At 48.4% G+C, this 20,181-nt stretch overlaps 2 protein-coding genes across 6 annotated transcripts in view; both read left to right on the forward strand.

The window, feature by feature from the left end:
- KIF5A (kinesin family member 5A) overlaps nt 1-5,066 on the forward strand; it is a 28,936-nt gene extending 23,870 nt beyond the window's left edge. Inside the window, exons 25-28 of one of the 2 annotated variants that reach the window (XM_029206551.1) lie at nt 224-377; nt 694-776; nt 1,190-1,217; nt 1,674-1,788. In XM_029206551.1, the coding sequence (XP_029062384.1) occupies nt 224-377; nt 694-776; nt 1,190-1,217; nt 1,674-1,752 (344 nt within the window). In that variant the 3' untranslated portion in view covers nt 1,753-1,788. Of the gene's footprint in view, nt 1-223; nt 378-693; nt 777-1,189; nt 1,218-1,673 lie in introns of both variants that reach the window. The other variant, XM_029206550.1, reaches the window with a different exon arrangement.
- Nucleotides 5,067-7,373: 2,307 nt separating this feature from the next.
- On the forward strand, nt 7,374-19,558 carry PIP4K2C (phosphatidylinositol-5-phosphate 4-kinase type 2 gamma). Of its 4 annotated transcripts, none has more exons than XM_029206360.1 (11): nt 7,374-7,675; nt 10,571-10,668; nt 11,343-11,439; nt 11,800-11,943; nt 15,483-15,629; nt 15,819-15,857; nt 16,449-16,562; nt 16,934-17,201; nt 17,370-17,473; nt 17,655-17,777; nt 18,058-19,558. In XM_029206360.1, the coding sequence occupies exons 1-10, from the start codon at nt 7,502-7,504 to the stop codon at nt 17,733-17,735; spliced, it is 1,266 nt and encodes a 421-aa protein (XP_029062193.1). In that variant the 5' UTR covers nt 7,374-7,501; the 3' UTR covers nt 17,736-17,777; nt 18,058-19,558. The 4 variants fall into 4 exon arrangements, with proteins under 4 accessions (XP_029062193.1, XP_029062191.1, XP_029062194.1 ...); XM_029206361.1 differs by having other exon boundaries at nt 7,457-7,675; nt 17,655-17,766; XM_029206359.1 differs by having other exon boundaries at nt 7,457-7,675; nt 17,655-17,754; nt 18,058-19,557.
- The last annotated feature ends 623 nt before the right edge of the window (nt 19,559-20,181 follow it).

Raw genomic sequence — 20,181 nt, forward strand, 5'->3', positions numbered from 1 at the left:
GGAGTGGGCGTCAGCAGGCGTACGGGAGGGATCACCACCTGGGGGAACCCAGCAAATTCCTCAGTGTAACCCCACCCCAGCCTCACCCCACCACCACTACAAAACAGTAGAAAAGTGAATTACCTTACTTGCAACTCAGTTCAGCTCTAGCTAAATGACCTTGCAGGGCAACTGCACGGTAACAAAGAGCCTCTTCACGGTCATTTTCCTTTCTTTGCCGCAGCCAAACCCGTCCGGCCTGGCCACTACCCAGCATCTTCACCCACCAACGCCTATGGCACCCGGAGCCCTGAGTGCATCAGTTACACCAACAGCCTCTTCCAGAACTACCAGAATTTGTACCTGCAGGCTGCACCTAGCTCCACCTCAGACATGTAGTGAGTGACCATGGGCGGGCTGAAGTCCTAACCCAAGGCTCTCTGCACCCTATAAGGCATAAGACTGGGTTAATTATTGGGTGAGACTTAGTTCTTTTCCTAAGTAGCTTCATTTCTAACCCTTTCTCAACTTCACACCTTTGATTAGAAGGTGGGCATCTGCCCTCCCAGCCTGAGGCCATGTTTGTTGTCCTCTGGTCTCTGGGGATGGGAGGGGTGGATGGCTTCATCCCTGAGGGTGAGTGTGGATCAGTGGTCCTCGGAATAGTGGAAGGTGGGTGCCAGAGGTTGCATCTCTCTCCTCTGCTCCATCCAGCTTTGCAAACTCCTGTACCAGCAGTGGGGCCACATCTTCTGGAGGCCCCTTGGCTTCCTACCAGAAGGCCAACATGGACAATGGTGAGTGAAAAAGATGGGTAACCAGCCTGTGGGATCCCCAGGGCAAGTTGAAAAGTATCAGAAAAGTAAGTGACCCTGCACCTACAGCTCAAACACTGCATCCCTTCAGGGTCTTGGACGCTTAGAAGTGGATTCCTCTGGTCACGTGCCTGTCCCAACCCTTCCCTTCCCTTCCCCTCCCCTTCTCCTCTCCTCTGTGAGGGCTCAGGGAGGCTTTTTCTCAAACAAAATAATGGTGCAGCTTGGGGTAGTTGAAGACGAGTGCCACAGACCCAGATGGCAGCTATGTTGCCAAGACACTTACCTTTTTCTCCAAGGGATTAGGATGAGAGAGGGTTTGAGGAGACCGTTAGTAACACCCAGTCTCTCTTTTCCTTCTTCCAATCTTGTGTTCTCCATGATGTTCTCTTCAGGAAATGCCACAGATATCAATGACAATAGGTACGCCGGTTGCCACTGCTCTTGGGCTCTCTGGGTGGGACCAGAAGAAATGGTTACATTTCCCTCATGCCTTACTTAGAGGTTCGCTGGAGACTTTGGGGAAAGGAGGAGGAAATGAGAACCATTCTCGCCATCACTGTGTTGTCCAGGAGGTCCAGTCACCCCCAGCCTTGGTGTAGAACACTGTCCCCTCCTCCAATTCTCCCTGTGGTTCCTCCCCATGCCAGCTATGGGGGCTGGGAGAAAACACCATGGACGTCTGATGACCTGGGTTTCCCTCCTACTTTGGGGAACTTTGTGACCTTGGGCAAGTCAGCTCTATCTCTCTGGCCTTGATTTGCCCTGTATTCCTGCCCTTCATTATCTCACAGGGATGCTGAGAGAGCAAAGTGACAGGAATGCTGTCATTTATACGGAGCTGACAATGCTGTGATTATGCTGGGTCTCTTCTTCCAGGAGTGACCTGCCATGCGGCTACGAGGCTGAAGACCAGGCCAAGCTGTTCCCTCTCCACCAAGAGACGGCAGCCAGCTAATCTCCCACACGGGCTGCTGCATACCTGCACTTTCAGGTAGTTTCAGGCCGCTTCCTCTGACCAGCCTCAGGTTGCCTCCTTTCTTGCCCTCAGCTTCTTTGTTTCTCCTGCTTTTTTTTAAATCATCTCAAAACTTTTACTATATAGTTGTCCCTCAACTCCTGCTGCCCCCTCCCAGGGGCTACATCAGAACTGCCCGGTGTCCCCTAGGCACTGGCCTCCCCTCCCGCCTTGTGCTTGGCCGTAGCGGGAACCACAGTACCGCCTTTATGCCACTAGGGGTCGCTGCAACATGTCAAAAGAAGTGGGCAAGGGCAGTGTCCATCTAGAGCTGCAACACAGGTCACAGAACCTAGTGGTTATTAGGAGACCTTGGGAGATCTCTGTGTCCTATACTCCTCATATCTGTATATGTCACCAATGAGCTTTAGCAAATGTCCCAGGAAGTCTAACTTTTTGTTCTTCTAGCTGCTGTATCAGCACTCCCCTCCAATCTTGCTAGTGGAGGTGGAAAACAGCTGTGTGCCCACCTCCAAGCCCCACCTTCACCTCTGTCCTGGGTCCTCTCCCCTGTTCCCTGTGCTCTCCTAGCAGCACAGGCACCTTCCTGGTTCTTGTGTGTCACCAGGCTTCTCGCCAGGTTGCTTTATGGCTCAAAATGGGCACTGGGATCCTGTTTTATTGTCCACCTTGGATCCTTGGAGAACGAGAAACGAGAGAACATGGCCAGTCTCCTAGTGGGCGGCATCCAAGCTGAGCCCTCTCCAGGGGTTTTCCAGAGTAATAGGCCAGGCACACGTAGGCAGAAAGGCATGAGAAGCAAGCAGTGGGAATGGGGGAGGGAGAGTTAGGGAAGGCCTGTGGGTGGAGGAGCAGGAGATGGCAGGGTGGCGTCTGGCTGTTGATATCAAAGGAACAGGACTGTAAACCCAAGCTGGTACAGATGCCACCCTGTTCCTCTTCAGTGACCGGGCTGCAAGGTGGTTCCTCACAACCTCTTTCTCTTTCTTCCCCAGTTTCTAAGAGGGACTGAGGCCTCTTCTCTCAGCATGCTGCAAACCTGTGCTCTCTGATACTAACTCCCTTCCCCAATCCTTGTTGTCCGACTGTACTATGTATGATGTCTTCTCTTACTCTGTATCTCTTTGTACTCTGTATCTATATATCAAAAGCTGCTGCTATGTCTCTCTCTTCTCTCTGTCATACTCTCTAGTATCTAATGATGTATTTAGCAATTTCTAAGCATAGTATACCCTCCTCATTTGGGGCCATAGGGAGGAGGGTCAGTGTTTCTTCTTCCTCTCCTATATGCATCTCTCACACTGAATGGTGTTAGTCACAGAGATGATAAAAGGAAAATGGGAGCTAGAGGGCTGTGATCCTTCACAAACACACACACACATGCACGTACACAAAGCCTTAAGCAGAAGAATGTCTTGGCGTCATGAGAAGATACAGAAATAGACTCTTCCTCCCTCCTCTTCCACATTTAGCACAGGGGAGGGTGAAATGGAAGGACTGCTTAAATTATACGGTGAATTTTCTTTAGACACCCCTCACCCCAACGGAGGGGTTCTGGGTGTGCACCTCTGCCCCCCGAAGTCTGCCTTTTGCCTCCCTCTTCCTGTGCCCCCTGGACAACCAAGAACATGGATTGCTCAAGGGACCACTTCCCTTTCTCCTCAAAACTCCTTTTGATATTCTCTACCCCGGAGCTCATGACCAGAACCCAAAGCTGCTTAAAATTATTTTGAAACATTGAGGAGGCCAACCCATTTCCAACAATCTGTCAAATGGTTGCTCATCTGTCCACGGTGAAAGTTATAGCCAAGCGTAAGCAAAATGAGTCCTTCTTTGGCTTTGGGGGTAAACAGACTGGAAAATTCCTAAGTATTTTTTTGCCACAGTGATGGGCTGGATTCCTTTCTCTGTCCCATATTGGGCTGCATGTTCTTCCCGTCTCCACCTTTTGGTTTGGGGGCTTCCAGTTCATTGGCAAAATAGGTATCTCGAAATGCCTTCCTTTCAAGCTGGAGCCTGACTTTTCCCCGATGATACACATTAAAAAATGTTTTTTTCCAAAAAGAATTCCCTGTGTAATGTCCTCATCTGGTATTAAGTGCACTTTAAAGAAAAGGGCAGGGCAGATTTTCCAGAGGTGGAGGAGCCCAAGGGCTTGACCCAGGGGGCACCCCCACTCCCTATGGAATTGACAGGACTATTGTTTTGTTTTCATATCCTGTCCTACCACATGGTGCTAAGGTGGCTTTCCAGGTAACTGCAGGGATGTAGAGTGGAGGTCACAAGCCAGTCCAAATCAAGAAATATAACCTGGTGTCCAGATAGCCAGTCTTATCTGGGCTGGAAGAACAGGGTAGCAGGGCAACCCATCACCTAGTTTCTAAGTCAGGAAAGAAAGCTCAGTGTGAGTGTCAGCTGGTAAATACAGCCTGTATTGGCCTGTGACTCCTTCAAGCGAAAAAGTCCTTTCTCCCTTTACCTGTTAGGCCCTTTTTAGCAATTAAGGAGAAATGCAGGGAAAAAAAAAAATACCAGAGGGGTGTAGAGTAAATCCAAGGCGGTGATATTCAAACATTTTTCAGAACCAATCTTATATAGAACCCTGACATAAAGAATAGCTAAAAGTGACGCAGACCTGGGCAGTTTGCATTTTTGTTGTTTGGTGGAAAATGCTTCACTAGTTGAGGAGCCCTTGAACAGTCCTTAAGAGACCCCAAGGATTCTGTAGAGTAGATTGAAAACCACTGCTCTGAGGAAAGGGGTTCAATCTGGCTCCCCTGCCCCAAGCAAAGAGGGAAAGGGTGGGGTTGGTGAGCCACGCTGTCTCCAGACGCAAGTGGAGAGGAGGGAAGATACCTGTGCACCTGGAGACTTGTGCTAATGTCGGCCAGCAGGGCACCCAAGAATCCAGTGAGCTTTATGTAATCTTGCCACCAAATGACTCTTTTAAAACACAGAAGAAAATGTGAAGGTGTAGGGCAGATGAGGAGAGAGGTGACAGAGGGAACAGCCTTCTCTTTAGCAAGATGTAAGGGAAATGTAATTCACTTACATAAATAAGAAACGACACACACACAAAGCCTTCACCAGAAGCTTCACTCCACATCCCCCTCCTCCCATCCCCCTCACCACATTCCTTTCAGACAGCCAGGGTCTCCACGAGGGGCACCTGGCCTGCCCCCTCACATCTGCCAAAATGTTGCATGCCAGCGTGAAAGACAAACCAAACTGCACCAACCCCAGTGTGTATTTACTTGATGTACATAGATACCTTTAAAATAAAATAAATTCAGTGATGGCTCTCCCGTGTTGTAAGTCTTTATCCCTCCCCAGTCTCACTCCCTTCCCTGCATGTAATGGCATTATGACAGCGTGGGATATATCCTTCCAGGTGTTTTTCCATATATTTACACGCAGGCTTTTTTCCCCCACTTGACAATATGTCCTAGAGATCTTTTCATGTCAAGATACATATTTACCTCATTAAAAAAATACATGATTTTTCATAAACGTATCCTATAATTTATTCAACCATTTCACTATTGGTGGACATCCATCTAGGTTGTTCGTAATTTTTAACAAAAAATGGTATCCTGTTTTCTTCACTGTTTTCCCCAGACCACCCTCAGCCCCAGCATCAGTTCCATCCCTCTAGTGTGTCTGCAACCCTCCCTCGCCAAGAGCTCAGCTCTCTTGTCCCAAGATTGTTTACCACGATCACCCTTCTAACCCCTATTTTAGAGTATAGCCCTACCTGTCTTCTCTGCTCTTACTTCAGAGTTTCTGAGATAAGTGGAGAAAACCATAGGACCAAAACACTAGGGCAATTAAAAACAAAGAGCCCCAGAGGTAACTTGACCTTTGGTGCTGATTTAACTGTTCCTTCTGTGTGTCCCCGCTGTTTTCTCTCCCACTCTCCAGAGCAACTGGTCTAAACCCTCACTCCTCAAGATCCCTTCTCACCGTCCTCTCTTAGGCAACAACTTTGTCTATTTTAAAGGGTAAATTAAGGTGACTGAGTGTGTGAAATTCTTCACCTCCCCCCCCCCCCACCTACACACTTACCTCTGTCTACACAGACCCCTTTGCTTTCTCCCGTCTGACAAGTGATAAATCTCCCTTCTCTGGACTAAATCAAGGCCCTTCCAGATCTTCATTCCTGAGGTACTTACAAAGACTCAATATATAAAATAACTAATGAGAACCTACTGTATAGCACAGGGAACCCTACTCAGTGCTCTGTGGTGACCTAAATGGGAAGGAAATCCAAAAAAGAGGGGATATATGTATATGTATAGCTGTACAGTAGAAACTAACACAACATTGTAAAGCAACTATACTCCAATAAAAATTAAGAAAGAAACTAAAACAAAAAATATATAAAATAACTAAAAGTGATGCAGACTTGGGCAGTTTGCATTTTCTTTGTTAACTTGTCTCAGTGATTTCTTCCCTTGTCCTTGGTAAGGTCTCCCTTAAAAGTGTGTTTTACTCTGTTTCTCTATAAGCCACTCCCCACCTTGTTTTCTCACAACCAAATTTCCTGATGAAGTCCCAGGCTTCCCTTCCCCACTTCCTCACCTCCTATTCATCCCGCAGCCCACCTGGATCTGGCTCTTGTTCTGCTGAAAGTGCTTTCCAAAGGTCACTAGTTGCCAAAGACAATGGGCACTGCTCCTTCCATGTCTTGCCTCACCTTTCCATGACATTTGACACTGCTCTCCATTCCTTCCTTCTCGAAATTCAACTCCCTTGGCTTTTGTGACCCTGCTCTCCTGGCCCCTTTTACTTCTCTGGCCACCCCTTCTCAGTCTTCTCCCACTAGCCTCTCACATGGTGGCCTATACCAGGGTCCAGCCTTTCCTTGCCCTCCCTGGGAGGTGTCATCCTCACCTACGGATTCTTCGCAAAAATTAAACTTTTATCCCCAGCCCAGATCATTCTGCTGAACTCTGGGCCCATATGTCCGGCTGCCCTCAGGTGCCTCAAACACGGTCCAAATTGAACTCTTGTTTTCAACCAAAACTGCTCCTTTTTCATGTCACCGCCATCTCTCTACACCTTAGCCAGAAGCCTAGGATTCATTCTCAATGTCTCCCTTTCCCTCAAATCCCACATCCACTACGGATTTTACAAACTGACATCAAACTATACCTTTAGATGCCAGCCCCTTCTTTCCATCCCAATAATCATTGTTTTAGTTCCTCATCTCGTGCGTAGACTCTTGCAGTACTCTGGTCACCCTCCAGAATGATGCCTGAGAGGTCTTTCTAAAAGCACAAAACCCACTTAAGGGATCTCCTACTTCGTAAAGAAATGCTTTCGGGTTAGCTTCAGGGCGGAGGTTATTCCTAGAAACTGGGCAAAACCGAAAGGCGGCGACTTTGCAGCAAAGAAGTCCTAGACCGAGGGGTTAAATCAGGCCAGTCCAGGCAGCATCCCCTACGCCTGGATGACTGGTCTGGGCCTCGCGGACTGCTCGCAGCCCTCAGGGCAAAAGGCTTCGGTGCGACTCCCCACCGCCAGGTGAGTCCAGGCAACGCGCGGGCGTTGGGGCAGACGTGCGGCCGCCAGGGGGCGGAGTCAGCCTGCCCCGCCCTACTCGCACGCCTGCGGGCCAGCCTCCGGTCACGTGACGGAGGCGCAGGTGAGCGCCGCTTCCGGGGTCGGGAGACTACATCGCGGCCGGCCGGCTCCGGCTTTCACTCGGTTGGGTGTGCGGGAGACTATGGCGTCCTCCTCGGTCCCGCCGGCCACTGTACCGGCGCCGACAGCGGCTTCCGGCACAGGTTTCGGCTTCGCTTCCAAAACCAAGAAAAAGCATTTCGTGCAGCAGAAGGTGAAGGTGTTCCGGGCGGCCGACCCGCTGATGGGCGTGTTCCTGTGGGGCGTAGCCCACTCGGTGAGACCCGGCCCCGGCCCCGGCCCCGCGGAGGCCCTGTCCGAACCCCTGAGCTCCTCCGGGCTTGTCTGTTTCCAGGCTCCCGCCTCCGGAGCCCCTAGCGCTGCCACTTTTCCCCAGGCTGTTCTGGTCTGCCCACCTGCCCTCAGGTGTTTCACCCAGCGTACTTTCTCGCTGTAGACCTTTTTTTTTTTTTTAACGTAGACTTTTGTCTCTCCCTCCGCCCGTTACTCCTCCACTCTGGTTCCATCTTCCCCAACTGAAATCCAGCTCCCTGCTTCCTTCCAGTCCGTTCCAGCCTCAGGCCACGGAGACCGGCCGGGACCCGGCTCCGTCTGGAAGGACATTAGGGAGAGTAGCTCTTCTGGCTTGGTGGTGGTGAGGTCTCCAGTGAGAGTGTAAGTGTAGAAAGGGAGCGGAGAGGGTAACTGGATGAAGGGAATCGTTCACTTCTCCTTTGCACCTTGCTTTACAGCCGCTGTCAGTGACGTTGGAACCTTGGCTTTGGGGGAAGCTCCAGGCTTCCTGGACCTTCTAATCCTGCATGTCCCTTTCTTTCCCTTCCAGAGGTACAGCATTTCAGAGAAGCTACCCCACCCTGAGCCTAGTGGTTGCACTTACTCAGCACTTAATGTATGTAAGCCTTTGGTCTTAATTGCAAGCCATTGCTGGCTGGAGTAATGGTATTTGGTGTAAGTGGGGGTCATCTTTGACCAAAGAGCTGGCTCAGGAGCTCTGGTCATGGGGACATTATGGTGGTGAACTTTAGAATCAGGGAACTGCTGTCGATGGTTGGCCTGGGAATCCGGAGGAGGCCAAAAGAGGCCGGCGCATCTACTTTCCTGAGGATACCTCAGGTGAAGGAAGCACAGCCATTGCCCCCCTTCCCTCAGATCTGGATTGGAGGGATGCAGTGACCTTGAATATGACAGGCAATATTTTAAAAAAATTTTTTTTTAATTTATTTAATTTATTTATTTTTTGGCTGTGTTGGGTCTTCGTTGCTGCCCGCGGGCTTTCTCTAGTTGCGGGAGCAGGGGCTACTTTTCATTGCGGTGCGCGGGTTTTTCATTGCGGTGGCTTCTCTTGTTGTGGAGCACAGGCTCTAGGCATGCGGGCTTCAGTAGTTGCGGCACGTGGTCTCAGTAGTTGTGGCACATGGGCTTAGTTGCTCCCCTGCACGTGAGATCTTTCTGGACCAGAGGTCGAACCCGTGTCCCTTGCATTGGCAGGCAGATTCTCAACCACTGCACCATCAGGGAAGCCCCCAAGCAATATTTTAAAAACTCAACTTCCTTGAAACATTATAGTCATGGTAGTGCTGTGGAGGTGGAAGGGGATGAGGAGGAATACAGTTTTTGTCACATTTTTATTTGTGGCTTAGAAAGTCATCTGGGGGTGTGTCAGCTCCCTTTTGCATCTGTGGCTCTGTGGACTGCTCCCAGCTCAGTCTAAGGCACTTGGTATGGGCAAGGCTGATGGAGGTGGGCTGCTTCTGTTATGACTCATCCATCCATCCCTTTGGGAAACTTAAGAAGGAGGGTTTTCCTTTGGTAAGATGGGGGAACTACACATAAGACCCGCCTCAGCTTCCCTAGGTATATATACTTTAGCCCCAATACCCCACCCTCCAGCCAGCACACATTTACTTCAAGGGTCTGGAATGGAGAAATTCCTTGAACATATGTGTTAGTGATGATTCAGCCTGCTTAACAGCAGGTGGCGAGGAGGGGGCATAAAGAACTGTAGCTGAATTTTAGGCTGGGAATCTCTAGTGGGTTTTTTTTTTTTTTCCTCTGGAGGAATATGTTCTGTCCTCCTTTTCTACTGAGAATGAGAGGAGCTGGTTTTTCATTGCAGTGTATGGGATTTAGGTTAGACTACACTTCATAACCTCTGTCGAATGATCAAGTAAGGATAGGCAAGGCATCTGTTTATTCAGTTAATAAACACTTCAGGACCACTGTGGGCCAAATATTGTGCTAGCTAGGCACCTGAGTGATGCAGACGACTAGAACTGGTCCTTACCAGAGCTCACAACCCAGGTGGGGAACTCACGTAAACTAGAGGCTAGAGTCAAGTGATAAGGGTGCGTGAAAGATACTGTGGCAACAGTGGGGAGAAAGCACATCTTCTGGGCACTTCTTAGTGCAAGATCCCCCTTTCCACCCTGAATTAGCAGACTGCTGATTCTTGGGGCTGAGGAGCGCATGTGATGCTTGCATCCTTTGGGCTGTGGGTTGGCTTGACTTCAGTGAACAGATGCCTAATGAGCTCATATCCTTTGCCTGCCTGCATTCCCTCTAAAATCAGCTGTTTTTCTTTTATCTTACACCTAGGCAGGTGGGGACCTACTACAGAGAACTGGGTCAGAGTGGTCTGGAAGGACTGGTCCTGTTTGTAAGGAGATGCCTCCTTCAGGATATGGACGTTTCATTCTCGCTGCTGTCGACCCCTCAGCAGCAGTCAACAACAGTCCCCTTAACTCTCCTTGTACTTTGAAAACATCTTTTGTTTCCAGTGGAGCATGGAACTGTTTGTCTTGAATGTCTTGAGTCTGCTGAGGGTCTTTTTTTTCTCTAGAATTTGTTACAGCTTTAAAAAATAGTCCAGAGTCGCTTACAGAGTTTGCCTGATATAAAATGACTGTTGTGAGCATGAAGTTCCACGGGGGCGGGAGTGTGAGGGGCTGTGTGCAAGGGTTGCTCACTGCAGGCCTTGGGCAGCAGAAGATGGCAGACACATACTCTCATCTTTGTCAAGCATATGCATAACCAGCGTTTTTAAGGGAATGAGGTTTGATTTGCCCTTTTCTGACTCTTGCCCAGACACAGTGTATAAGTAGCTCTCCACACCCCTACTCACTGCCTTCCTGTTCTTGTTTTGGCTTATCAGATCAATGAGCTCAGCCAGGTGCCTCCCCCGGTGATGCTGCTGCCAGATGACTTTAAGGCCAGCTCCAAGATCAAGGTCAACAATCACCTTTTCCGCAGGTATGTGGGAATCCCCACCCTTCTCATGTCAGCCTTCCTAGAAGAGAGAATAAATAATATTAAGAGTTAGGATTGAATGAGTTGAAGGTTTTAGATTTAGAAGACAACTTACAAGTTGTTATTGTATTGTCTAACCTTCCTTCCTATGCAGAAATTCAGTATTTTGTAAAGAAACCACTAAAATAATTTCCAATGTTCCTTACACCCTTATCTATGTGTACTAGTTTACCTTTCCTCTAGCCTGGAGATTCACAAAGTAATAAATACGTTTAGATGCCATTACCATTAGCTTCTGAGAGGGACTCCCTGAAAGAAATACCTGAGTCCTGTAAGCCCTCCTAGTATCAGAAGATGCCATTCAAGACCTATTGCTTATTTAGGGATGTCTCTGACTTGCTTGAGATTTGGGAAATGCTGCTGTTTGGATGGGCAGTAGGTCGTGGTTCTGCTTAAGCCGCTTACCAGTCATGTGACTTCAGCAGGTCACTCAACCACCCTGAGCCAGTCTCCCCTTCTATAAAATGGGAATAATACACCTTTAAAGGACCTCACAAGGGTTTTATGAGAGTCAAATAAGGTAATATGTGTGAAGGTGCTTTGTAAAGTGTCAAGCCCTACATAAATATAAGGTAATATTGTTACTTTGTTTCTTATCTTGAAAACCCCTATTGCAGGGAAAATCTGCCCAGTCATTTCAAGTTCAAGGAGTATTGTCCCCAGGTCTTCAGGAACCTGCGTGATCGATTTGGTATTGATGACCAGGATTACTTGGTGAGAGTCCATTCGGTGAGGATAGTCCTTTCTCCCTAACAACTGGGGAATCCATGGGACAGTCATGTTTGGAGAAATGAGGGCCTTCACAGGTATTCTTTATTTTTTTGTGGTCACAGGCATCTAAAAAAATCTGAAGAAAGCTATAAACCCTGTCCTTGGGGGGAAATGTAGATACATTAAAATTTTTGCTTTCAATTTCATTTAGTCCATATATGGACACCAAATTTAGAACCCTTGCTCATCCTCTTACGTCAAGATTTCATCCACTTTCAGGTGTGTTCAGTTGGCCACTGTCCTAGACTTGCATCTCCATATAAAGGGGAGGAAAAGAGCTTCTAGCCTATTTTGTGTCCCCAGGTGTCCCTTACCCGAAGTCCCCCGAGTGAAAGTGAAGGCAGTGATGGTCGCTTCCTTATCTCCTATGATCGGACTCTGGTCATCAAAGAAGTATCCAGTGAGGACATTGCTGACATGCATAGCAACCTCTCCAACTACCATCAGGTCAGGTCTCTCTCCAGCCTCATTCTTCCCCTCCCTACTCATAACTCAGCTCCAGAGCACTTGGGAGACTTCCTATCCCTCTTTCTCCCTATAGCCCATTTTGATCCCCAAGAAGCATTTGACATCATACTTTTGAAAACAAGGCATTTCAAAAAGAGAGCCTCTGCATACAGATTTGTGTTTGATTAAATAGAAGAGTTCGTGTTCCTTCTTATTTGGCACTTCTAATCTAAAACCGCTGTGAATTGATAGATACATAAAGGGTACATGTATAGCAAAGTATAAACTTTAGACTAAGTCAGAATTAGATGAAGTGTTAACACCAAATGTACTATCAGGAATAAATGCAGTTTGGGGAGAAAACCAGGATAAGTGCACAATTGGGATAGATTGGAGGAGAGAAGCCATGATCATATCCAGTCCTAAGTGGGATTAGGGAAACTATTCTATCTGATCAGATGAATTTGGAATGTGAAGTTTCTGGACTATTTTGGGAGTAAAAACATGCCTGAATATCTTTCTACTGAAGAAAAATCTCACCAAAATCAATGAGCAAGGAATAAATGAAAGATTCTAAAAGAGTTTTTGGTTATTCAACAAATATTGGATGTCTGTTGTTATTAGGTCTTATGTGAGGCAGTAGAGAAAGAGGTGAATGAAATGGCCGTGGCCCTTGAGTTTCTCTTGTTCTAATGGCAGAGGCCAGTAAGCTAGCGTTAGTTAGCACACAGCAAGCTGCGTGCAAGGAGTAGAGGTATCTAGGGGATGCTCTGGGGTGGCAGAGGAAGAGCATCCCAACTCACCTGGGGCAAGAGGTGCACTTGGTAGGCTCAAAGAGAGTTTTTTAGAGGGAGTATCCTAGAAGTTGATTCTTGCATGACTAGTAGGGACCAGCCATTGGACAAGGAGGAAGAGAGCACTCTAGGCAAAGGAAAACAGCACTTGTAAAGGCACAGAGCCATGAGAGAGCTTGGTGTTGTGGAACTGCAAGAAATTCAGTGTGGCTGGGATAAGGTATTGTGGAAAAACAGTTAGGCAGGAGCCAGGCTGTGAGGGTTTTATAAGCCACACGAAGAGTTTGGGCTTTATCCTGAAGGTGGTTTGCAGGGGAGTGATATATATGTTATTTAGAAATATCCCTGTGTCAGCATTTTAGAGAATGGATTGCAGGAGGGAAATACTGAGAGTGGAGATACCAATTAGGAGGTAATTGTAATAGTCCAGGTGAGAAATGACAAGGGCCTGGAGGGATGATGCAGTGGAGGTGGAAAGACCTTTGGGAGAATTGGGAGAATTAAGGCAGAGGCGCTCCAAATTCCTGCTTAGGGATAACTGGGTGCCCAGTGACCAACAGTTGGGAAGCAGAAAAAGAAACAGGTTTTTGGAAGAAGACAGTTCGGATTTAGGCATGTCGAGTTTGTGGTTTCTTCAGTTCATGCAGATATAGATGTCCCATAAGTGGTTGGGGTATGGAGTTTGGAAAAGAGGACTAGATTAGAAGTCTAGATTTCAGAACTATAGGTGAATAGATGGTAATTATCGCCATGAATGTATTATGTTGGACTGGCCAAAAAGTTCGTTCGGGTTTAAGATTATGGATGTGTCGAGTGAAATGAAAAGAAGGTTGAGGAAAGAACCTTCCGGAGCAAGAAGAGAAAAGAGCCCATAAAGGAGACTAAGAGTTGTCTGAAGCTTTTTTTTTTTTTTTTAACGTGATTGCTAAGTTTAATTCAACAGCTATACACACTCCTTCCTGCCTTGTAAAAATAACAGAATGCTCCTCTCAAAGTTACATAGAGACGTGAGCACAAGTTTGCTGTTTTTAATACAGCTCTACAAAAAAGTTGGCACCAAATGCACATAAAAGAAGTTTTAAGGCTTAATAAAAATACAGACTAGTAACTTCTCAATACAGCTTGGAGGCTGAGAACAGGATGCTAAGAGTTAATGAAACTTCCAAATACAGGCAGTCCCCAATGTACAGAGCATTTTCCACATGCAAATGGCCTCCCCCATCAGGTTCAAAGGAGCAAAAACTTTTTCTTCTGCTCCTCCCAGTGACCACACTACCCTGGCTCTCTAAAGCCATGCCCACGGCCCCAAGCAGGGAAGATGGGAACAAAAGTAAGGCCGCGTGGTCACTGCTGCCCAGAGGCTCTGCTATGGTTGTGTTTTCCTCCTTCCCGCAGGCCTCTATCCCCAGCTCTGCCCCAGAATTCCCTGCCAGGGGACAGATCTAGAGACCTCTTCCCCTGATGTGGCTGACGGTGAGGCTGAGACTGAAGCCCCAAGGGCCAGCACCACGTCAGGGTCTTTTTGGCGAGAGTTGTCAGATGCTTTTAATGATTTATGCCCTACTGCATTCCACACAGGATTTGAGGATAGAGAGGAGTGGTGTGATGGGAGCTCCGAGTGAAGAGAGTCTTAAGGAGAGGCTGGTCAGTAGTATCTAGTGCTAGCCAGTTGAAATATGATGATGACTAGATACCCATGAGATTGGCAACTGAGGGATTTGAGGCAGTGAGGAGTAGAGAAATTTCAGAGGAGAAATGAGGGTATAATCTGATTTCAGTCGTTTGAGGTATGAATGAGAGAGAGGCAGTGGACTCATGGCTGACTAATTTTCTGAGAAGGTTGGCTATGAAGAGAAGTAGGCAGCAACACTGAGGGAGATTGTAGCATTGAAAGAGGAATTTTTTTTTAAGAATCCAGATTATAGGCCATCTTGCAAACAATTTTACTGTGGGAGTCTAGCCCACCAAAGAACATTGGTCTAGATCAGTGGTCCCCAACCTTTTTGGCACCAGGGACCGGTTTCGTGGAAGGCAATTTTTCCACCGATTGGAGCTGGGGCCGGGGCGGGGGATAGTTTAGGTGGTAATGCGAGCGATGGCGAGCTCATCCGCCACTCACCTCCTGCGTGCAGCCTGCTTCCTAACAGGCCAAGGACTGGTACCAGTCCGCAGCCCGTGAGTTGGGGACCCCTGGTCTAGATAAAATCATTTTGTTGATGTAATTTCTACTACTGGTTCTGTGACTACTTGCGTATAAAGAGGGATAATAACACATACCCTTCCCCATCTCAAAGAATAATAAAGACGAAAGGAGAGATGGCGCTCTAAATTTTTTTTTTTTTTTTTTTTGCGGTACGCGGGCCTCTCACTGTTGTGGCCTCTCCCGTTGCGGAGCCTCCGGACGCGCAGGCTCAGCGGCCATGGCTCACGGGCCCAGCCGCTCCGCGGCACGTGGGATCTTCCCGGACCGGGGCACGTGTCCCCTGCATCGGCAGGGGGACTCTCAACCACTGCGCCACCAGGGAAGCCCCACTTTAAATTTAAGAGACATTATACATATGGGATAAATGAAAGGAGATGATGATTCAGAAACTGCACGGATGCCAGGGGCATCTTTAGAAAGTCCCCACACCCCTCCGGAGCTTCTGTAACCTCTCTCCTTGAATCCCTGTGGAATAGTAGCATTTGAATTCCCATCCCTGAGCTGCTCAGCCTCTTCCCCTTCCTTCCTCCCTCCCACCCCAGTACATTGTGAAGTGCCATGGCAACACACTGCTGCCCCAGTTCCTGGGGATGTACCGGGTTAGCGTGGACAACGAAGACAGCTACATGCTTGTGATGCGCAACATGTTTAGCCACCGTCTCCCCGTGCACAGGAAGTATGACCTCAAGGTAAGGAGAGGAGGTGAGGGCTGAAGGGGAGACTCCTGATGACCTGAGGGAGGGGAATGGCCAGGGAGGGCACTGGATGATGCATTTTAAAGGAAAGAAGGCTGTGGGTTTGAGAACTTGTCTTAGGAGCTGGGTCCTGACTGTTCTTTTAGCCACTTCTGCTGACTTTGTCTTTGGGTCTCTCCACAGGGCTCCCTAGTGTCCCGGGAAGCCAGCGATAAGGAGAAGGTGATATAATTTTAGATGATAGGGTGAGGGATGGGGGAGGGCAGGTCAAAGGGACCTTCTTGGGATAAAGAGGTAGGGATCCCCAGCTATTTACTCTTATCTTAAACCACCAAAAAGAAGAGAGATGTAGACTTTTCCTGATCCAGGGATTGTTTGGAAGGGGCAGTGGGAAGAGCTTCTTTGTCACTGGCATGGGTTAGTCCATGTGGAAGGTTTGGGGATGCGTGAAAATGTCAGACTTCAAGAGCAAAATGCCTACCAGCCGCCTCCCATTCTGAGCTCTGTTTTCAAGCAGCTGTTTTTGCTTCAGAAGAAAGAAAAGTCAGAATGGAGGTTCTGGACTGAAACCATAGGCAGAAAGTAGGGGGATGTGATTTGGGGTACAGCCGCAGTGGCTGAGTCTGGGGAAACCACCAGAGGTAAGAACAGGCTCTGGGCAGCATCCTCGTGTGAAGTCAGAGGAGAGATGGGCTGTAAATCTGTCTCCCCTAGACCCCCCCCAGTCAGAGACAAAGCCCTACGTAGAGCAGGGTTTTCTGAGAGCGTGGGGTAAGGGCTGTATTCCCAAGATGTCCCTTTACCTATTCTCAGGTTAAAGAATTGCCCACCCTTAAGGATATGGACTTTCTCAACAAGAACCAGAAAGTTTATATTGCTGAAGAGGAGAAGAAAGTCTTTCTAGAGAAGCTAAAGAGAGATGTGGAGGTGATGGGTTGGGGTGCTGTGGGAAGTGGCTTTGTTTCCCTTTTTTGCTCCCCACAGGGCAGTTGCCCATTCACAATACAAGGGAACTCCTCCCCTTCCCTTTGGGTTCTCTGCATGTAGGGGAGTTGGATAAGAATCATGAAAATCCTCTAGAGGTGACTTATGAAGGGGGTGGCTGGCTTGAGCTAAAAGAATGATCTTAGATACCCAGGACAATTAGGTAATAAAGGGCAATGGTATACTCCCAACCCTCAATTTTTACACTTCCTTTCCCCAGGAGGGCCCCGGAAATTCAGGGATGGAGGTATAAGGGTGGTACCTGGGAGTGGAGAGGGAGATCTGGGGCTTCTTATTTGTCAGTGGGGTTTCAGTTCCTAGTGCAGCTGAAGATCATGGACTACAGCCTTCTGCTGGGCATCCACGACATCATTCGCGGCTCTGAACCAGAGGAGGAGGGGCCTGTGCGGGAGGAGGAGTCAGAGGGGGATGGGGACTGTGCCCTGACCGGACCTCCTGCTCTGGTGGGCTCCTATGGCACTTCCCCTGAGGGTATCGGCGGCTACATCCATTCCCACCGGCCCCTGGGCCCTGGAGAGTTTGAATCCTTCATTGATGTCTATGCCATCCGGAGTGCTGAGGGTGAGAAAGAGCCTGGAAATTTTAAGGGTGGGGAGGGTGGTCCCTGGAGGACAGAGACCAGGGTGGTGGGTGGAGAGGCTGTTTAGCTTTTCAAAACAGATCTGACTGGTTCCTGGGGAGAGGGAATTGGGACTGTACTTGCTCTTCATTGCTGGTCTCTCTCCGCAGGGGCCCCTCAGAAGGAGGTGTATTTCATGGGCCTCATTGACATCCTGACACAGTATGATGCCAAGAAGAAAGCAGCTCACGCAGCCAAAACTGTCAAGCATGGGGTGAGGGTTCTCTAAAGCCTTTCCTTTCTTGTCTTGACTATTCAAGAGCCTCTTGTGCCAGAGCAGTGGGGTGGCAGAAGGATGAAGGGTTGGGTATGGAAATGATCTGGAGTGGAACTGAGGGTGGGGAGTCGGGGAGGGGTGCGGGGCCTGACACCATGTTCCATACCTCCTCTCACAGGCGGGGGCAGAGATTTCTACTGTCCATCCTGAGCAGTATGCTAAGCGATTCCTGGATTTTATTACCAACATCTTTGCCTAAGAGACTGCCTGACTCCATGGTGACTGCTGCTGTGTGTTCCAGGTGGTGGGGTTCTGAGAGGCTTTGGGGGAATTGTGGGTATTCCGGCCACTACTTCTGCTCTTTCTCTTTTGCTAACTTCAGGCTACAGGCTTCTTCCATCCAGATAACTCAGTCTTGTTGAGTAGGCTCTTCCTGGCCCTCAGAAATACATTGTCCTCTCTCCTCTTCCTTTCCTTCTCCCTTCCCCTCCAACAAGTCTGCTTGCTTCATTAGTGTTACTGTTGACTCTCTCTCAAGTGCCTTGATCTTTGTAAAATGTCCTGTTGTTTCCATAACATAGGAGGAGCTGGGGGAAGGGTGTTGTTTGCCATCTTCAGGACCTGACTGGACAGATGGACCTGGCTCAAGCTGCTACTGTGGATGCACTTTGCTGTGTGGGACGAACTAAGAGTGTCTGAATTTTGCTGATAACTTTACAGAGCTCACTGTGGCACACTTCCTTCCCCGTAGGCCCTGGGATGGAAGATTTTCAAAATACTACAGATGTGGGTGCAGGCATGCACACATACGATGGGATATGGCCAATCTTATGCGGCTGGGGTGGAGAATGGTGGGCGGGCTGGCAGCTCATGGAGGTGGGACCTCTGAGGACTCTTGTGATTATGCAGGGAATTGGAGGTCTCTGTTGAGGGTTGACTACTCTCCTGGCTCTTGCCTCACTCCACGTTCACCCCCACCAGAGATGGCCACAGTGTTGAATCCTGGGTGAAGGTGTTTGACTGTCGCTGCTCTTCACCAGGACCTCACATCCCTCCTGGAGCTAGAACCCTTCATTGGGGGTGTGGCCAGTTCTGGAGGCTGGGAGGATGAGCCAGGGGTATAAGGTTCACTCCCTATGTTAAATTTCCTTTCTTCATGTCTAGCCACCCCTAAGGTTTTAGACCGAGCAGAAGGGAATATCTCTACCTGGGTTAACCCTGGTTATTTCAAGAGAAAAGAAGTTTCACGTGTGGGAACCTCCTGTACTCTCTGGAAGTGTGCCCATAGCATACTTACTTCCCCTCTCCTTCCCAAACCCTTTTTCCAGTTGGATTTGTTATTCTGTTCGTCTTATACTGCTACTGTGTCTCTCAGGGGACAGATGGCCGCCTTTGTCATCTTCACTCTCCACCCCCAGAGAGGAGTCAGAACCATAACCCGGCCCCCTCCAAAGATAGTTGAGTTAATACGTGATATTCTCAGAATGTAGCAGACCCTGATGAGCTGAGATAGTGTACTCCCTTCCCCGCAATGCCCTTGGGGCTCAGGCAGCCATTCTTCTTGTGATCCTACATCCCCCCTGAGGCTTCTGCACTTCTCTAAAACATAAAGATGGGCACCAACGCGTGGCCTGTGGGGTGCAAAGACTCTTGCTCTGTATCTGCCTGGACTGATCTGTCTCACAAGAAGTCATGAGGTCATAAAGGAGAATTCCTCCTGCCCCTCCATCTTCTGCTCCAAAGGAAGTGACAAGAGGAGTCCCTAGTTAAAGGATTAGAGTCCCTATAATATGTTCCTGTCAGGAGGCTGATGGATCTTTTTCATTCCAACCATCTACCTTTCCCCTGTTGAATGCAATAAAACTCCATGACACCAGCAACTGTTCTTTAGAAATGGGTTTTCTGACCATGTGGCTGATGTATATCATAAGCATTATGGTCTTCTTCATTTGTTGCTTCTGTTTTTTTTTTCATCTTTTTTTGTTTTATTAATTAATAAAAAAGATCTTGTGTATTTACTCCCGTTACTGTCACTATATAGAAAATAAATTATTGAATCCAAATTCCTTCACAGAAATGCCTCTTCTTTCCCTCTTGCTATTTTGGAAGCCTGGGCTTAGGGATGCAGAGACCAGATGAAGAATTCTGATTGGTCTTTAAGGTGTTGGGTCCCTAAGGATGTGGGTTTCAAGATAGATGGCTGTGAACTTAAAAAGGTGCTGAGTGTGCATGGGAATGGAAAACATTCCCCAATTTTGTGGGAGTTAGCTGTAGGGGGGCCAGGGACAGCTGAGATGATGTGACCCTCCCTCTTCCCCCAGGGTTCTGGGCTAGATCACACTCCCATCTCTGTAAAGGTGAGCACCAAGCACACATGAGCTAAAGGAGAAGGAATTCAGTGTTCCTGCAGGCTTCCTGGAAAGAAGTCCTCTGTCTGGAGGGCAGGAAGAGTACAGCAGGGTCCTGGGAAAGTAAAGAAGAAAGTGACCAACCATCCAGATGGAGAGGGAGTAAAGAAAAGGGGGTGGATTATCAGAAGTCGCTGCCAGGCTGGGAGATCCATCGGTGCTTCTGGCTGGTGGAAAAACCTGGCTTGATGTGGCCCCAGGGAAGTGAGTTGGACTGGGGGCGGAGATTGCTCTGATGTGGGAAGCAGAAGAGAGAAGAGCTTTTTTTTTTTTTTTCCCTTTGAGAGTTTTTAACTC

The sequence above is a fragment of the Monodon monoceros genome, unplaced genomic scaffold (genome assembly GCF_005190385.1).
Source record: "Monodon monoceros isolate NGI ecotype Baffin Bay Population unplaced genomic scaffold, NGI_Narwhal_1 Super_Scaffold_6, whole genome shotgun sequence".
Lineage (NCBI taxonomy): Eukaryota > Metazoa > Chordata > Mammalia > Artiodactyla > Monodontidae > Monodon > Monodon monoceros.

Bases quoted from the DNA above. Each gene is read 5' to 3' on its own strand.
- PIP4K2C (XM_029206360.1), top strand. From the start codon at position 7,502: ATGGCGTCCTCCTCGGTCCCGCCGGCCACTGTACCGGCGCCGACAGCG. The intron at 10,669-11,342 runs GTATGTGGGAAT...CCCCTATTGCAG, and splicing joins AACAATCACCTTTTCCGCAG to GGAAAATCTGCCCAGTCATT. The intron at 16,563-16,933 runs GTGATGGGTTGG...GTGGGGTTTCAG, and splicing joins AGCTAAAGAGAGATGTGGAG to TTCCTAGTGCAGCTGAAGAT.